At 53.9% G+C, this 19,251-nt stretch overlaps 1 protein-coding gene across 1 annotated transcript in view; it reads right to left on the bottom strand.

Annotated features, from left to right (window-relative positions):
- The window catches only part of RHBDL3 (rhomboid like 3), a 43,507-nt gene that overhangs the window by 12,941 nt on the left and 11,315 nt on the right, over window positions 1-19,251 (bottom strand). The window contains exons 3-6 of the mRNA XM_012736701.3: window positions 12,485-12,643; window positions 10,161-10,385; window positions 5,901-6,049; window positions 3,477-3,589 (exon numbers count right to left, since the gene is read on the bottom strand). Of these exons, the coding sequence (XP_012592155.1) occupies window positions 3,477-3,589; window positions 5,901-6,049; window positions 10,161-10,385; window positions 12,485-12,643 (646 nt within the window). The remainder of the gene's footprint in view (window positions 1-3,476; window positions 3,590-5,900; window positions 6,050-10,160; window positions 10,386-12,484; window positions 12,644-19,251) is intronic.

Here is a 19,251-nt window from a genome sequence, read left to right as displayed (position 1 = left end):
TCTAAGGCTTTCCAACTTTTGAACAGCAAAACCCTCTATTAAAAGGAAACCTTCCCGGAATGCCCTAACCCACAGAGCAGAGCATAGACAGCAGCTTTGGCTGAGCGGGAATGGGGGTCTCGGGAGCAGCTTGCCACCTATGGGAGGGGACCTCTAGGGTTCCTTCCAGATCAGCAATTCAATCATCTGAGTCTTGGCCTAAGATCCAGGGGCCGAGGCTCAGATCCTGGTTCTAGAATCTAGAAGGTATCTTGCCCTCCAGTCATTGTATGAAGACTTTCTTCAAGTTCCTGCAGAGGAGCCCTGGACTGGAGCAACCAGGAGAGACCAAATACAAACGTGGGGATGTGACATATAAATACTGCCCCAGGGCAGAAAGTGCAAGCCAGGAGGGACTCCCTGGGGAGCTATTATGAACTTAACCTGACCAATGACAGTTACATTCGCTAGTATGAATTCCACAGAGGTCGTGGGGGCAGAGGCCCAAAAGAGAATGGCTAACTGGAGTGACACCCCACAGCACTGCAGTGGTAGACCCAGGGACTAGTTCTAGTTAGGGCTATGAATTTTCCAGTTCTAAGTCCATGCCAGCACGTGGATAAACTGGTGACTTGGCCATCATGCATAGCTGCAATAGTTTTTTTTTTTTTGAGACAGAGTCTCACTTTGTTGCCCAGGCTAGAGTGAGTGCCATGGCGTCAGCATAGCTCACAGCAACCTCAAACTCCTGGGCTCAAGCAATCCTCCTGCCTCAGCCTCCCGAGTAGCTGGGACTACAGGCATGCGCCACCATGCCCGGCTAATTTTTTCTATATATATTAGTTGGCCAATTAATTTCTTTCTATTTATAGTAGAGACGGGGTCTCGCTCTTGCTCAGGTTGGTTTAGAACTCCTAAACTCAAACGATCCGTCTGCCTCGGCCTCCCAGAGAGCTAGGATTACAGGCGTGAGCCACCGCGCCCGGCCGCTGCAATAGTTTTAGCCTGGAAATTTTAAAAGCAGGTATTCTCCAACATCTCTCTTGGCCTTAAAAAAATCCCAATAAAAATTGGCAAAATATTGATCTTTCAGCAATGCAACTATATTTGTTTATGTATTCTTTCATTTATTCTACAAATATTTATTGCCTAACATGTGCCAAACTCTGTGCTAGGCTCTGTGGTGCACATGTGGTTTATAATCTACATGATCCATAATAAAAGCTTGGTGAGATATTTAAGATACTGGGTATTTTTGTTGTTGTTGTTGTTGTTTTTAGAGACGGGTTCTTGCTTTATCACCCAGGCTGTAGTGCAGTGGTGTGATTATCGTTCACTGCAACCTTGAAGGCCTGGGCTCAAGCGATCTTCATGCTTCAGCCTCTAGAATAGCTAGGACTATAGGTGCATGTCACCATGCCCAGTTAACTTTTTTATTAATGTTTTTTGTAGAGATGGGGGTCTTGCTATGTTGCCTAGGCTGGTCTTGAACTCCTGGGCTCAAGTGGTCCTCCTGCCTCAACCTCCCAAAGTGCTGGGATTACAGGCGTGAGCCACCGTACCTGGCCAGATGAATTACAGCATAGCCTTGGGGTTCAAACACCTGAGTGTGGGCCCAGCTCTACCACTTACAAGCTGTGTCTTCTTGGGTGAGTCTCTTAATCCTCCAAGCCTTGATTTCTGTACCTGTGCCAGGGGGAGAGTCATCATGCCCACCTACCTGGTGGGGACGTAGTAAGGATTAAACATGGCCTGCATACGTGGGCACTGAGAACTGCCAGCTGTCCAGTAGAGTGCCGTCTGTCTGTAACGGGGTCCCCTCTGGAGGAGGGACACGGAGGGGGAGGAAAGGGTGTGCAGCAGAGGCAGATCAATCAATTCAACCCCAGAGATCAATGACATGATCTGCGGTGACCGGCGTGCCCTCTGGCCTGAGTCGATGACTCAGACAGAACAGCGCACGTCATTTGCTTTATGACACAGCCTGCACGCTCTCACTGGGTTGATGGGCTCTGCTTCTGTCTGGAATCTTCCCACTCTGCAGGGGCATCACGGGAGGTGATGCCTGTGCTGTCTCCCCACCGAGTGTCACCTGGTTTGGGTGAGGTCTGAGTCATTTCAAATCTTATTTCGGTCTTCCAGGTTATTGGCACTCCCGTCTAATTGAATACTAACAGCAAGTGTTACGAGTGTCTTCCCTGTTCCTCGCCGTTTAACATCTGGGTCTCCGGGTATTTAGGTATGGGAAATGGGGCTACAAATCCCCAGATGTCAGGACGAGGGGTGTGTGGGCGGCTGAGCAAGTCTGGCACTTAGAGATGCTCATTGGACCTCTGTTCAAGGTCGCAGCCGGTGCTGGATTCTGGGAGCGGCTTGCAGGGGTGCTGTCCAAGGTGGCCAAAGTTTTACACCTCGGCACAGAGTGGGGCGAAGGAGAGGGTCCTGGGTGAATCTCCCGGGCCAGGGGTTCACCAACTAGCAGACCAGCCTCGTGCGTGGGTTGGGTGATGGGAGGGGACCCTTCCCTCTTTGGTGTCTGAATCCACACTTCTGCTCTTCCCAGGATCCCTGCCTGCCTGTTGTTTACAAGGCTGCTGCTGCCCCGCTCTCCTGATGACAACTTTAATGCCACTCAGAAAGGATTAAGATCTTACTTAAACACACACACAAAGCTCCCCTGGGCTCAGCTGTCAAGCTGAAGAGCTGAGGCGGCAAACCTTGCTAAAAAAAAAAAAAAAAAAGCCAGGAACAAAGTTGGAGGCATCACGAGGGAGATCTATGCTCAGCAACTGGCTGGGGAGACGTTTCCTGCAGAAACCCGCCCCGCTCTCCCCAGCCTGCCCTGCCACCTCTCGTCCCGCTTGGGGAGGGACAGAGCTAGAAGTCACCCTGACCACTGGCCACGTGGCAATGGTCAGCTGCCGCAGCCACAGGTGTGCCAAGTCAACTGGAGGCCCCAGACTCCTTTGGATGGAGAGAGAGCTCACTACCTCTTAGGCCAGGCTCTCCTGTTGGCGGTGGGCCATGCAAGGGGACCATGGCTGGTCTGGGATCTCCCTTTGGGTGCAGGTGCTGCCCTGGCTGGCTTCCCCCACGGGGATGCCACTGTGCCTTTGCACAGTTCACCTGGCACTGTTCCCACTGTTGCCTTGCCCTGCCCTCCTAGGAACCCCAAGGCAGATCTCATCGGCTCCCTCCTAAGGCTTAATGGGGCCAAGAGAGGTCGAGGACGTTCCCAAGCTCACACAGCTGCAACAAGGTGGGGTAAAGACTGAGCCTTGGTCAGTCGGCTTGGTCCAAATCCACCACTCCCTTCCCCTGTCCCATCACACACCCTACCTCTGGTCACAGTCCCCTGGAGGACAGCCCCAGTGGTCAGCCTTGGAGACGAGGCTCCTCTGTGTGCCCTGGAAGCCTGGGGCTTGCCCCAGCCCATGGGGTCTCCCAGCCCACCCTGGGGAGCTGTACCCTTGTGGGCACGGGGCCTACCTGCCTACCTGCCATGACGCCGGCCACATAGACAAGCCCGATTCGGGTGGCTCCATGCACCATTTCCAGGGGCACCCCCACCAGCAGCTGCAGCACCACGTTGAGTCCCAGGTGTTCTACCCTGCGACAGAGAGACCACCCTCACTCGTCCATTCATCCGTACAGCAAACACCTGGATCCTCAGAGATGCCAGGCTTCCAGCACTGAACAAAATGTCTCTGCCTTTGAGGGGCTCGTGGTCTCGGGGAGGAATGACAGCACAGGGGACCATCCGGGAAAGAGCGTTCCTTCCGGCTGGGACAGGAACACGTGCGCAGGACCTGGGTGGTGACTGGCAGTGTTTGCACGTGCCACCGTGAGAGAAGGACTAACCACAGTGAAGATCCAGCAACTCCATTGGTTAACATAGAAGAAACCAGGGCTCAGAGACGGGCAGTGACTGGCTTAAAGTCACACAGCTGGTGAGTGGCCAGGCTGGGACCACAGCCCAGGTCTCCAATCTGCCCAACCTGCTCCATTCCCCAGGCCATGCGGTGGCTCTCCCTTTGCAAGACTGCTGGTATTTAAAGAGGAAGATGTTCTCAAAACAAGGGCAAACACTGAAGATATCTCTTGTAACTTAATAATTCAAAGTTTTTCCTTAAAGTCTCATAGGAGAGGCTCCTTCCTGGTGTGAGAAGGGACCTGTTTTGCTCCAAAACTCCCAGGATCGGGAGATGGTAGCCCAGGATTTCGCACCCTGTGGATGCCTCCTCCGTGCACTGCTAAACACCTGCGAGCACATCTTGCTGCCGAACGCGTGGGGTGTCTGGCCGAGTGCGGATGTTAGCAGAAGAAACCGTTATATTAGGATTGCTAAATCAATGTGGTGCTTTCAAGTTTACAAAACACTTTAACGCCCATTATCTCACTTAAACTGACCCTACTGCACCTGGACAGCTGCACCGCTCCCTGGCGATGGTTAAAGTCAGGGAATAAGAGAGTCCGTAACAAGGGGTCCAGGTCCTGGCCTGCCTGGGTCACGGGCTCGCTCCTGGTCTGCGGGGCCCTGCCTGGAGGTCCTGCTGTGCTACGCAGAGAACATGTGGGCACCACGTGGGCACCTGCCGACTTGGGAGGGCACCTGAGAGGCAGCTCAGACAGGCTGGTCTGTGCTCTGACTTCCCGCCGTGCTGGGGTCATCTCCCCTCCACTGATGGTGCAGCTAATGGATTCCGTGGAGATTAGAAACGGCAGAAAAGCCCACCATAAAGGAGCTGGGTGACAGCGTCAGACTCACAGTCAGTAAGGCCATAGAGGTTTCTTGGTCCCGTGACCTGGTTAACAGCCCTGGAACCTGAGACTAGAACCCAGGGCTCCTGACTCCTCATCTGAGCAGGTGGGCACTGAGCCACCAGAAGCAACTGCCGGAGAAGGGCCAAGGCCACCCCTGTGGGCCTCAGCCGAGGGCATGTGTCCTGGCCACTGTGGGCACGCTGCCTCAGTTCTAGGAGGCAGGGAATGGAGCAAAGATGCTCTGGAGGCTTTGGCTGTTCTCTGGAGGCCAGAGAACAGTCCTGGATAGAAGGTGGGTAGTCGTGACCCATGGGCAGCCGGCACAGGGGAGCTATTCAACTCTTCCTTGGGGAGTCTTTTTCTGGTGAGGAACAGACATGATGGAGCCATGGGGGCCACAGCGATCCCCTTCCCATTTCTTGCCCAAGGGTCAGGCATCCCCAGGGTTTTTCCAGGCTAAGAGTGAGCCCCTCCACTTCTGTAGGGAGACTGGAAAGGGACTTTCAAGTCAGGGCTTCTACTATGTCAAAACAGTCTCCAGCCAAGATTGGTGCTCTTCAAGAGACTTGGACCTGGGTGGACGCCTGGCCAGCTGTAAGTCCTTATCATGCGGTGGGAGTCACCCATGAGAACTGATTGTGCTCCAGCCCCAAAAGAGGCTACAGGGCTCTGTGAACAGAAACTATGATCATTGCCAGAGGTCCTCAAGAAGACCCTCACCACATATGGAGACCACCTTGGGAGAAGGTGGTTCCAATAAATTAGTCCTTTATTTCACTTACAGAGGCACTCACACTCATAGTTACGGACAATAAATCTGGTGGCTGATCACATGTCCCTTTTTGCTTTGGCCACTAGGAAGCTCAGAACAAATTCTCAACCTACCTCTAGCAAGTACATAGAATCAGATGCTGTGTTATGTGTATACTGTTTTCCTTGCTAGCTTTCAGCATTTTCCTCCCTCCAGTTTCCCTTTCTCACATACTCTCAATAATGTACTTATATGTTTTGGTATTAAATGAGTTTCAAGTAGCCATCTCAAATCTTGTGCCCAATGAGATAAAAATAAACTAAAAAATATATTTCAATCCAGGCTATCTGGACCACTTATATTTCTGTAGGGACTTTCGAGAGAGCAAAAGAAGACAGGTACTCACCCCGCATGCATGAAGATGTATGTCAGGTAGCGCCACGCCTGTTCTCGGAGCTGCGGGTGGTAAACCAGCGAGTTCTTCAGGTAACGTGGGTGAGTTACCTGCAGTACAAACTGACCCAGTGACACCCCATTGTAGAGGAAAAAGGCAACCTGGATGAAAGCACAGGATGGCGAGGGCCCGTTACTAGGGCAGAACTGCCCAGGAACCTCCCTCTTGTGCCGACGCTGGGAGTCCCCGCAGGAAGTTTGCATCTTTCCTTTGCAGAGAATGAGGGACACCCCCACAGCCAGCGGCCAGCTTAGCTTCAAGCATCCCTGTCCCTCTTCTGTTTGATTACTTTGTGATAAACGGTCACAACATGCCACGTGGTCTCTCTGCCCACACCTCCTCGGTGCTAAACAGGAAGGGTTTGGATGATTTTACATTTTAATTCCAGTAATAACTCACCCAGCCTCTTGGGGAATGATGCAGTCCACATAGGTTGATTTAAAAAAACAAACTAGTGAAATACACATAGAATTTAACATTTTAATCGTTTTTTTTTTGTTTTTTTTTTGAGACAGAGTCTTGCTTTGTTGCCCAGGCTAGAGTGAGTGCTGTGGCGTCAGCCTAGCTAAACTCCTGGGCTCAAGCAATCCTCCTGTCTCAGCCTCCCAAGTAGCTGGGACTACAGGCATGCGCCACGATGCCCTGCGAATTTTTTCTATATATATTAGTTGGCCAATTAATTTCTTTCTACTTATGGTAGAGACAGGGTCTCGCTCTTGCTCAGGCTGGTTTCAAACTCCTGACCTGGAGCAATCCGCCCGCCTTGGCCTCCCAGAGTGCTAGGATTACAGGCGTGAGCCACTGCGCCCGGCCAATCAGTTTTAAGTATATAGTTCAGTGGCATTAAGTGACATGTTGTTGTACTACCGTCACTGCCATTTATCCACAGGACTTTTCATTTTGCAAAACTGAAATTCTGTTCCCATTAAACAACTCCCTATTCCCTGCTCCCTTCGGCCCCTGGAAACCACCATCCTACTTTCTGTCTCCATGCATTTGACTACTTCTAGTTACCCCATATAAGTGGAATCATACAGTATTTGTCTTGTTGTGACTGGCTTATCTCACTTAGCATGTTTTCAAGGTTCATCCATGTTGTATCATGTGTCACAGTTCCCTTCTTTTCTAAGGCTAAAAGATATTCCACTGTATGTGTATGCCACATTTGGTGTATCCATTCATCCATTGATGGGCACTTAGGTTGCTTCTACCCATTTGTTTGTTTGTTTGTTTGTTTAGAGATGGAATCTCGCTCCTTTGCACAGGCTAGAGAGTGCAGTGGTGTCATTATAGCTCACAGCAACCTCAAACTCCTGGGCTCAAGCAATCCTCCTGCCTCAGCCTCCCAAGTCGCTGGGACTATTAGCTGTGAGCCACCACACCCAGCTGCTTCTACCTTTGGGTCCTTGTGAAAAATGCTGCTATGAACACAGATGTACAGATATCTCTTCTAGTCCCTGCTTTCAATTCTTTTCGTATATACTGAGAAGTGGGATTGCTGGATCATATGGTAACTCTATGTTTAATTTTTTGAGGAAACGCCAGACTGTTTTCCATAGCAGCTGCACCACTTTACGTTCCCACCTACGGCGCACGAGGGCTCCGATTTCTCCACACCTCACCGACGCTCTGCAGAAGTTGATTCTGCACAGGACTGAAGCATACTTGTTTAAGCCCTAAAAGGGCATTTATTTTAACTCTTTCTAAAATGTACCACTTACATCCCTGTGTTCCTAATCAAGGCACGGGCATAGCTGTTTAAGGATGTCTCAGGTAACAATCTGAGCGATAAGAGCCGTGTCTTCTCCAGCAACCCCAGGACGATGTGGTTTTTGCTCCTACACTCAAGGCCTCAAATTCTTGTATTCTCTCTTTTTTTTTTGAGACAGGGTCTCGCTTTGTTGCCCAGGCTAGAGTGAGTGCCGTGGCGTCAGCCTAGCTCACAGCAACTTCAAACTCCTGGGCTCAAGGGATCCTCCTGCCTCAGCCTCCCGAGTAGCTGGGACTACAGGCATGTGCCACCATGCCCGGCTAATTTTTTCTATATATATTAGTTGGCCAATTAATTTCTTTCTATTTTTAGTGGAGATGGGGTGTCGCTGTTGTTCAGGCTGGTTTCGAACTCCTGACCTCGAGCAATCCGCCCGCCTCGGACTCCCAGAGTGCTAGGATTACAGGCGTGAGCCACTGCACCCGGCCTCTTGTATTCTTTCTTTAAGATTTGGTCTACTTAAATATTTATTTATTTTATTTATTTTGAGACAGAGTCTTGCTCTGTCACCCTGGGCAGAGTGCTGTGGTGTCATCATAGCTCGCTGCAACCTCAAACTCCTGGGCTCAAGTGATCCTCCTGCCTCAGCCTCCCAGAGTGCTAGGATTGTAGGCGTGAGCCACCGCACCTGGCACCCTACTATTTTCTGTTATGGAATCCAAAAGCCAGGTTACTAGAACTGTTTGTACGACAAAAGCCTTGGGCTTTAGCACAAGGGCTTTGAGATAGTTATTTCAGCTATTTGAGCATTTCCTAGTTTCCTCTAGATGGGTGGTTCGAGTTTACACAGCTGAGATTTCTAGACATCTGAAATAACCTGGACACAAAATCTGGTTCCTCTGGACCAGGGGTCCTCAAACTTTTTAAACTGGGGGCCAGTTCACTGTCCCTCAGACCGTTGGAGAGTGCGGCCGCACATTCCACACATGCGCACTGTGGGCCCGGGACGAGTCGGCTGCTAAGCAGGACAGGCAGCGGCCGCAAAAACACCCCGTGGGCCAGAAAAATGTCCTCGTAGGTTTGAGGATGCCTGCTCTGGACCATCTTAGGCAAATTACTTGAATTCTCTGGTTTTCAGTTTCCTGGAAATGGGTACAAATGCCTATACTTCCAGAGCGGTCATGAGGTTTAAAAGTGATAGAGTCCACAAAGAGCCAGCCCGTGTCCAGCACACACTCGGAGAACAAAGCTATAATTAGTGCGGGGCTAATGCTGGGCTAAGCCTGGGACTGTCTCAGGCTCCTGGCAGCTGTCCTCTCCTGGGCGCCCCAGGAGCTGCTCTGTCCACCTCACGCCACGCGGGTGGCCTGGCAGCAAATCCAGCTTCCAAGGCGTCTCATTATCATTGGTCCTTGGATGGAAGTTAATAAATAGACAGACACAGTAAGCGCTGGAAGAACGAGTCCAAGAATATCTCAGAAAAAAAAATCGCAAGTACAACATGAACTTAGATGAAGCCATAACAACAAACAGAGGAGCTCTGGCCTGCAGACCAGATATTCTGATGTAGAAAAACAGAAGGAAAAAGAAGGATGCCACGAAGCCTCACAATCCTGCCGTTTGATTAGGCAGGAACTTTAGGAGAACATATGCAGAGGCAGTAATTAGGCCCGTGGCTTTGGAAGAGAAACAGCAGAGATCATAAAACACCAAAGGGAAGCCAAGCATCTATTCAGGAGCTGGAGCAGGGTGGAATGCACAGGTCCTGCATGGAACAGCCGGAAGAATTCAGAGTTTCATCACAAATGGGCACTGGCACAGCCAGTGGTACCTTTGCATTCTGTTGCATAAGCAGGACAATCTTAGCATAACAATAGGTCTGGATGATTCCCCGAGGGGAGAAGGTGCTGTAAGAATGGGAAGCCCATATTTCCCTGGTCATAAACTCCCTCCCCAGAAGTGTTTGTGTGACGCTTGCTTTTGTGTTCAGAGAGCACCCATAGCCATTCTCTCTCTGCCATTTTAAATAGAGCGTCCTGGGAGAGGGCGGGGAGCTCTGGTGACTCCTGATTTTGAGGTGTGAAAATAAGAGTCCCAGGGGAGCAAATGACTGGTCCCTGTTACCCACTCGGGGAGGAAATAAAATAAATTGGCTTTCACGAGTAGGCCTGCCTAAGGCCCCCCAAATCAGTGGCCCTAGGACATTGTTTTTGTTGCTGTCGTCCTGGTGGGTGTGGTCACGTGGGGGCACTACTACATCGCGTGTTGCTTGGCGTAATAGTTGTTGGAATGTCTCTTTGCAGGGCAGGGTTATACCAACCCTTGTATTCACCATCACGGGGTCTGACTTGCACCGACAACTGCTGTCTGATCCTCAGCCATCACCCTGCGGCGGAGAAGGATGTCCCCTCCCTCATGATCTCTGACACCTTCTCAGCTTCCCCCCCCATGTCCCCCACCTCCCCAGAGCTGAGCAGCCCCTTAACCTCCCCTGTCCTTGCCTCCAGCAGTGTGACCGTGAGCATGAACCAGGGCGGAGGGCAGCAGGTGTAGCTGTCGTAGTACCACTTGCGGTCAATCTCCCGGGGCAGGGTCTCATAGGCCACGTGGCGGATCAGCCGCTGCGAGAGGCTCAGCCCCTTCTCCTCCAGCAGGGCCTTGCTGCTCAGCCTGCGGTTGCCCTGCAGGATGGCCTGGCGGAAGCTGTTGGAACGCTTGTTGCTCATCTGTGCAAGAAACGGGGCGCAGAGAGGGTTAGCGGTGGGGCCTGGGGGAGCCCCCCAACCCTGTTCCCAGCCAGCATGCTCCTCAGACCAGGCCTGAGCCCGTACCTCCCTTCCTTCTGCAGGAGTTAGTAAGAAGCAACATTCACTGAGCTCTTACCGGGTGTCAGGGATGCTTCTAAGCATGTCACATGTTTTGGCTCATTTGATACCCATGATTCTACCTCTTAGGTAAGGACCATAACTATCCCATTCTACTGGATTAGGAAACTGAGGCACAGAGAGTTTTAGGAAGCCACCAGGTTCAAACTCAGTAAGACTCCAGAGCCTGTATTTGTGTTCACTGTATCTTTTTTCCATCCACTCACTCGTCATCCATCCATCACAGTTTACAGAGCAGCTGCTAAGTGTCAGGTGTATTACCAGACACAGGGGACACGGTGGCGCTTAAGACAGACAGGTAATCAGCAGTCACAGCTCAGAGTAGTGGCTGTTGTGGGAGTATGCACGAGGGGACCTAATCTGGTCCCAAGGTGGTCAGGGAGGGCTTCCTGGAGGAGGTGGTGTCTGAGTGAGATTCAGAGTCTGCCTGACTCCAGTCCCTGAGCTCTCTGCCCTCCTCAGAGCTTCCTCCCTGGCAAGCCCCCTCTCCATCTGGTCTCCAGTACAGCCCTACTCACATAGACAGACAACGGCTAGTTGCTCCAGCTCAGATCTCGAACAGAGAAATCCCTACAGTAACCAGCGACTTGCTGTCCTGAGCTCACACAGAGAGGCTCCACTGACGCCAGGCTGGAGAGAAGCCGCTCCCGGGCCCAGAGTGGCCTGCTCTGCCCTGAGACTGAGCAGGGCATCTTCTTGCAGCAAACACACTGGCGCTGGGGCTGCCTGTGCAGTCTCAACCCCGTGGCCTGGCCTTTGGTGGCACTGCTGGGCTCCATGTCACGGGGCTCCCCTCCACAGCCCATCCCATGAATCCTGACTGTCCCTACCTCCCCAGATCAGCTCAGCTCTGTCCCCCGCCCTCCCAGAGGTCTGCTCCCTGGGTCCCTGCGTCTACTCTGAACAGCAGTAGGTTCCTCCACCCCCGAAAGCCCCGTGGCAGCTCCCTGCAATCTTGCCAACCCCTGTGCCAAGGCCGGCCCTCGGCCAAGAGGCTGTTACAACAACTCCACACCCTGGGCGTCCACATGAGAGAGCTCGCGTGGCCCAGTGACAGGCTCGAGTGGTGCCTTTGGATTCTAGGAGCCTGGGGCACTTCACACGAGTCATCTCACTCTTGCTCCTGCCACGGGTGACAATGAAGAGAGGCGACCAGCTCCATTTCACCAGGAGGGAAACTTCTGGTCTTGTATTAGTCCTGCTTGTTCATGCAGCTTCCGCCGGAGTCCCGCCCGCCCCACTGTGCGCCTGCTCAACCCCACTGAATCCCGCCGCACAGCAGCCCCCCAGATGGCATAGAACTAACTCAGTGACAAGGAAGTCCCACGCTAGATACCAGGCCACCAGGCAAGATTCACGGGCCTGCCTTCTCCAGGCCCTTCGACGACCCAAAGCATTGTCCCGGAGTCTGAAGAGCGCTGGCCTGAGCCTCCCTCCCCAGCCCTTCTCCCGCCAGCAGTTCCCCCCCTCTTCCCAGCCCTTCATCCGGGTGGAACTGACCCCACTCCCAGCTCCAGGGCTGGGGCACTGACTGGTCTGAATCAATCCACCCATCCACTGACCCAAGCTAGACCCATGGGAGGGAGAAAATCTCAGGCCTTGTACAGAAGCTACCACCAAAACCAGGCCTCTCTCTTTCTGTTTCTCCATGGTGAGGCCTGAGGGCATGAGGGCTGGAGCAGATGCAGCCACAATGGGAGGGTGTGGGATTGCCAGGGGCTGACACTGCAGAAGGCAGAGCCTGAGAGCCAAAGAGAAGATGGGTCCTGGGTAGCACCCCCTCATCTGCCGAAGCCGGGACTGTCTCAATGCTGCGGTCCCGCAGACCCCTTTCATTGTCTCAATCCCTTTAATGCATCTCAGCCGCAACCCCAAGCAGGCCCGCCCCCCCCCCCCCCCCCCGCCCGCCCGCCCCTAGGCAAGGGCCCCAGAGCGCTCACCAGGCTGACAAAGTCCTGGTAGCAGATCTGCCCGTCCGCGTGGCTGTCGGCGAGGGCCAGGAGCACCTCCCTCTTGTGCGGGTCCAGCTTGGCGCTGTGGCTCTCCAGGAGGCTGCGGAACGTGCCTGTGCTGATGTAGCCCGTGCTCCCGGGGTCGAACTGAGGGGGAAGCACAGGCAGCGGCGGGCTGAGTGGGCCAGCACGCTCTGAGCACGGAGGTGGGTGCCCCGTCTCCTCCACCACAGGCCCTGTCCCCGGCCCGCTGCCGGCACAGACCCCGTGGGGTCTGAGAGGTTTGCAAGGCCCCCTGGGAAATACCCAAACAGGGCAGGGACAACCACATACAAGCCTAGAGGGCCACACAGACCTTCAGGGCCACCCCGTCTAACACCTCTCATGGATGAGGAAACTGAGGCTGAGGTTAAACTGCCCCCCGCCCCCAGCCCTTCCTGCTGACCACGGAGAGGAAAGCAGGAATGAAGAGGTGATGAGGGCAGGGAGTTGAGGGACTTCTGGGGTTTGGGACAGGGGAGAGGATGGCAGGAAGAGGAAGTTTCAGCAGAAGACCTTCTGGGGTGACAGGCAAAGAGGAAGGGCCCGAGGGACTCCAGAGGGGCTGCCTAAGGGCCGGGGTGGGAGCACAGTCTCGCAAAATCTCAAGTCCTTGTACACGTGGCCGCCGGCCCCTCCCACACCCACACCCCTGGCGGGGCTCCCTGAAGACCCTCTGCTCGGCTGCTTCTGTTTGTTTCTGTGTGTGTCTCTGTGCATGCGTGTGCGCGTGTGCATTTCACACCATGCTCTTTTGTCCTTCGCAGCTTTGCATGCGTGGGACCCCGGCCTAGGAATCCCTCTCCTCCCTCCGCTCCCTGGGAGGCTCCCACTCACCCTTCCTGACCACTCAGCCGCCCCCTTCTCCGGAGGCTCCCCGCAGACGCGGCCTGTTCTCGCCGCGCCCCCTACACTTGGGCCAGACCTGCGGCCCCAGCCCACGCCGGCCCCTCCCTGGCTCCTCGCAGGCTGGCATCGCAGCTTTACCTCCCAGTGCTGAGCACAGAGCCCGGCCTCATGGGCACTCGGGGAAGATGTGTCAGATGAAAACACAGAGGATGTCCAGAGGAACAGACGGACACTGATCTTCCACGAAAAGCTTTGCCGGCTCAGTTAGGAAGGGCAGGGCCACATTCACCTCTCCCTGAACCTGCTGTCCATCTTTCCCCGCCGAGCCCACCCAATCCCCCAACACACACACCCCGCTGGGAAATGACGCTGACCGCCCCTCGTGGGCGCCGGGGGCCCTCCTGTCCCCAGAGTGCGTCCCCACGCAAGGCTCTGCCGCAGCCCGGACAGGCTGCTGTGAGCCGCTTAGATTTTAAAGGGCAAACAGACAGTGTGTGTGCAGGACGAGGAGGTCCGGAAGACCAAACCCATGTTTTCTGGTTTTTTTAGATAAGGTCAATGGAGAATATTTTAGAAAAGGGGATTCTGTGTGCAGCCTTTCTAAGATAATCCAAGAGAAGTAGCCAAGAGTCCCAGTCACGGAATATTCCAATTCTCCCCAGAATCCAACAAGAGAGGACATTTCTTTATTTATTTTCGAGACAGAGTCTCACTCTGCTGCCGGAGCTAGAGTGCCGTGGCGTCAGCCTAGCTCACAGCAACCTCAGACTCCTGGGCTCTAGTGATCCTCCTGCCTCAGCCTCCCAAGTGGCTGGGACTACGGGCATGCACCACCATGCCCGGCTAATTTTTTCTATATATTTGTAGTTGCCAATTAATTTGTTCCTATTTATAGTGGAGACGAGGTCTCGCTCTTGCTCAGGCTGGTCTCGAACTCCTGACCTCGAGTGATCTGCCCGCCTCAGCCTCCCAGAGTGCTAGGATTACAGGCGTGAGCCACCACGCCCAGCCCATTTATTTATTTATTTATTTATTTTTGAGACAGAGTCTCACTTTGTTGCCCAGGCTAGAGTGAGTGCCGTGGCGTCAGCCTAGCTCACAGCAACCTCAAACTCCTGGGCTCTAGTGATCCTCCTGCCCCAGCTTCCCAAGTGGCTGGGACTATGGGCATGTGCCACCATGCCTGGCTAATTTTTCTATATATTTTTAGTTGCCAATTAATTTGTTCCTATTTATAGTAGAGACGGGGTCTCGCTCTTGCTCAGGCTGGTCTCGAACTCCTGACCTCGAGTGATCTGCCCGCCTCAGCCTCCCAGAGTGCTAGGATTACAGGCGTGAGCCACCGCGCCCGGCCCATTTATTTTTTATTATTTTTTTTTTATTTATATTTTTTTACTTTTTTCTTCTTTTCTTCTATCATCAGTCCTGACCTACCGGCCCATTTATTTATTTAAAAAAAATGCTTTTAGAGACAAGGCATCCCTCTGTCACCCAGGGTAGAGTGCAATGACACAATCATCCCTCACTGCAGCCCCGAACTCCTGGGCTCAAACGATCCTCCCACCTCAGCCTCCCAAGCAGCTGGGACTACAAGCATGTGCCACCACACTTGGCTTGGGGACTATTTTAAAGCCTGTATATTCTCCCCACCTTCAAGCCAAAATGCCAGGTTTCAAGGAAGACACCTAATTGGTTCACAGCATCAAGTATTTCAGGAAACTCACTTACCTACTTGCTACTCTGTAAAGATCTTAAAGAATAAAAACACCTAATATTTGCTAAGTGTTTTCATGGGGCCAAATACTGCTCTAAGCACTTTACATAATTTCTTTGACCCCTACAACAGCCTTATGCAGCGGATCCTATTAACATCCCCATGGTACAGAGGAGGAAACAGGGGCACAGAAAAGTTAGCACAGAGCGGGTAAACGACTTGCTCAGCAGGTGGCAGCGCCAGGACGGGGCAGCTGAGCGTTGCCTCTAAATCATGGCTGGTCCCACCAACCTTCAGCCTCCAGGGGCTGCTCTTCTGCTCAGAAGCAAAATTTATGGACAAAAGCAGTTAAGTGCGGACCCAGGAGAGGCAGGGGCTCCAGGAGTCTCACAGTCCTATATTAAATAGATTTTTAAAGCAGGAAAGTGCCTCAAACAGCACCAGTTCTGACCTCCTTATTGCTTGATAAGGGAATTGAAGCCTAGAGAGGGGACGTCGCAATGGTCTCCTTTCTTGGTGCCTGGGACGCCCCCATCGCTGCAAGCCACCTGTACCAACTCCCACTCCATCGCAGCAGGGACTCGGGTCCCACAGGCCCTCCAGTGCTGGGCGGGCAAATAGGGGTGCGGGTGGGGGTGGGGGTTGAGTCCTGGGAAGCAGTACGGCAGGCACCGCAGGGGGCAGGGGTCTCTCCAGCCTCAGCTGGGGGAGGGAGCCCAGTGGCTCTGCAGGGACCAATCGCCTCCCAGGGGCTGCCTCCCAGGCTAGGGAAGGCTGCGGTGGGGGTGGGCTGGGGAGGCTGGGTCAGGCTCCAGACAAAGAACCACCTGCTCCCCTCCCCTCCCCCCCTGCTGTAGCCCTGGTGACTCCTCCAGCCCCCACCCCCACCAGGGCCTGCCCGCCCTGCCCCAGCGCAGGACAGGCTCCAGACTGCAGAGAACAAGCTGGAATCAGGCCAGTCTCGCTCTCTGCCAAAACTCTACCTTTCATGGCAGGGCCAGACAGGCCAGACAATGGGGGGTCACGGCTACCCTAATAACGAGGCCCCGGGGATGCCGGAGGATGACCGGGGGGAGGGAGAGGCAGGGATGGCGGCTGCTGGGGCTTCATGAGTGCACACAGGACACCTGTCCACCCCTGCCGCGACACCTGGGAAGAGGAGGGCGAGGGCAGGCACTGATCCTGGCCACGGGGCACGGGGGTGAGGGACAGAGCGAGGGAGACGAAGGGAGAAGGAGACTCAGAGACAGCGCGTGTCCTGAAGGCAGGAGAGGAGGGCCCCACTGCCCCAGCAGGAAGCTGAGACCTTCTAATGGAGGCTGCACCCCTCACTTGGGGGAAAAGGCAGGGCTAACCCAGTCTTGCCTCGGCCACTCTGAGGTTGGTGCGCTCTCACCCGCACGCGGCCGGAGCATAGGCAGCCTGGCAGCTCACCAGGCCCGGGGGCTCCGTGACCTGCTCCACTTGCCTGTGCCATTCAAGTGGGCAAAGTCCCCGCAAAGCTGGGCGCACCCCTCAGCCAGGGAAGCATGGCTGACCCTCTCTGGGCACCCCTCTACCCTCTGGCCTCCCGCACAGCCCGCTAGGGGGAGGAGACCTGTGGTTGGGGGAAAACAAGCCCCATAAATGCAATCTCCTCGTTAATAACGTGCTGAAGGTCCCGAAGCCCCCAGGTGCTCCGAGCCCTGGATTCGCCCACTTTAGCAGGGGGCGCTCAGGATGAGGTCTGGGCTGGTCTGGGGGTGCTGGGGGCAGCTGGAGCAGTGTGGGCTGTGAACAGGCTCTGGGAGAGCCCAGCGGCGAGCCAGGCGCCAGGGAGCACCCTGAGCTGCCTCCTGAATCGGGCCCAGCGTGGAGCCAGGGCTGGCCACTTGGGGCAACGGGAGGGCTGGCCATGTCCACGGTCAGCCGAGAAGAGGATGCTGAGTGGAGGGAGGAGACGAGCAAGGCGAGGAGCCAGCCTTGAAAAGAGTTCCAGAGGCTCTGAAGGACTTTTATTTAATCCCACCAGTACCCAATACCCAGCCGAACCCCTAGGTGGCCAGTTCCCCTCAGCCTGGGGGCTCACACACATCCCCCCTCCCCACCTTCCACCCTGCACCCCTTCCTGGGGCACTTAGTCCACCCAATTCTCTCTGTATTATTGCCATCTGGGGCTCCTTCCCCCTCTCTGGGGCAAGGGGTATGGGGAGAGTCCAGGGAGGAGCCCCCAGTTCCAGCTGCTATGCCATCTTAGTTCATTCAACCACCCTGCCTCAGTTTCCCCATCAATCAAGTAAGAATGTTCCCTTCTCAAGGAGTCGTAAGGGGGGGGTCCATGCACACCCCCATGCATATAGGCATGTCATATGCAAATGGCAGATAGGGAAAGAGAAATCCACAGCCCATGGGGGCAGCCGGCTTTCTATTGTGAATTCTTACAGTCAAGGGGCTGATGGGAAATTCAGGGTCAGGATGGGGGCTCCACGTGGCGGGGGTGAGGTGGGGCTGGGACCACTTGGATCTGTGCTGTCAGAGACACCTGGCAACACTGGGGAGAGGGAAGCAGGTCGGGAAATCACAAATCGGAGTCCAGGAGATGGGAAGGAACCTCAGTGGTTTCACTCTGCGTACTGCAGGGCTCTAGGGGCTGTGGGGCCTCAAATGGCCCAGAGCGGGTGGGAGGGGATTGCTGAGCAGCCCCTGAGCCCTCCTCGGGCAGAGCAGCTCCACTCTGAGCTACTTTCTACACTGGCCTTCTGCATACACCCGCTGAGCACCACCATAATCACAGCTGAGGTGTGGACTGTTTGCTATGTATCAGGCATGACCCCACCGAAACCTCAGGCCACCACACATCCTGGTTTGCCTGGGATGGTTCTGGCCTATGCCTGTTGTCCAAGCCTGATTATTAGCAATGCCCTCTTCACTCTCAAAGTGTCCTAATTTGGCTGACAACTTGGGTGGTCCCGCCTTATTTATTAATCTTTTTTTTTTTTTTTTTTTAAGTAGAGACGGGGTCTCGCTCTTGCTCAGGCTGGTCTCGAACTCCTGAGCTCAAGTGATCCTCCCACCTTGGCCTCCCAGAGTGCTAGGATTACAAGGGTGAGCCACCACACCTGGCCCTGCCCTATTTAAACCTTACAATAACAATACTATCGCTAGCTTCGTTTTACAGGGGAAGAAACTGAGGCTTGGAAAGCTGAGTTGCCCACCTTTGAACAGCTGGTCATTGGAGCAGATGGATTCACACCCAGGCAGAAGGCCCCAGAGCCTGCACTCTCTCCCCTCATTAGGATGCTGTGGCTAAAAAGAGTTTGAGAGGCCGGGTGCAGTGGCTCACGCCTGTAATCCTAGCACTCTGGGAGGCTGAGGCGGGCAGATTGCTTGAGGTCAGGAGTTCGAAACCAGCCTGAGCAAGAGTGAGACCCCATCTCTACTATAAATAGAAATAAATTAATTGGCCGACTAATACATATATAGAAAAAATTAGCCAGGCATGGTGGAGCATGCCTGTAGTCCCAGCTACTTGGGAGGCTGAGGCAGGAGGATTGCTTGAGCCCAGGAGATTGAGGTTACTGTGAGCTAGGCTGACGCCACGGCACTCACTCTAGCCTGGGCAAAAAAGTGAGACTCTGTCTCAAAAAAAAACAACGAAACAAAAAAATAAATAAATAAAGAGTTTGAGAGATCCCAGAACAATCCTCTTATCTGTCCATCTAACACATATTTACTAAGCATCAACTGTGGCCCAGGCATCACACCCATTTTATGAGGAAACAGGTCCAGAGAGCAAAATGAGCAAAAGAAACTAGCCCAAGGTCAGACAGCAAGTCAGAGGTCGAGATGGAAATAGTTCGGGGTTCCACACTGGGGTGGCTGGCCCCAGCCTTGCTCTCCCTTGCTGTTCTGTCCTATAAAATACAGCCCCTGGCAAAGGGTTTCCCAGTGTGTAGAACACCAGGCCCAAGATGGTATATGAAAGGAACATTCTGTGGTCCCACAGTTTGGGGGGCGCCCTTTGAGGGGGGCGGTGCACAGAACCACGTTGAGGGCTCTGCGAGGTCTTACAGTGGACAAACCTGTCTGGTTCTGTTCAGCCCAGTATTTTCCAAACTTAGTTGGCCTTAGATCATAGTATTTTTTCCACAGTCATACTGTGGAACACTCTTTG

The sequence above is a fragment of the Microcebus murinus genome, chromosome 18 (assembly GCF_040939455.1).
Source record: "Microcebus murinus isolate Inina chromosome 18, M.murinus_Inina_mat1.0, whole genome shotgun sequence".
Classification (NCBI taxonomy): domain Eukaryota; kingdom Metazoa; phylum Chordata; class Mammalia; order Primates; family Cheirogaleidae; genus Microcebus; species Microcebus murinus.
Note: the sequence above shows the minus strand (reverse complement) of the source record. Positions and strands in the feature narration are given on the sequence as shown.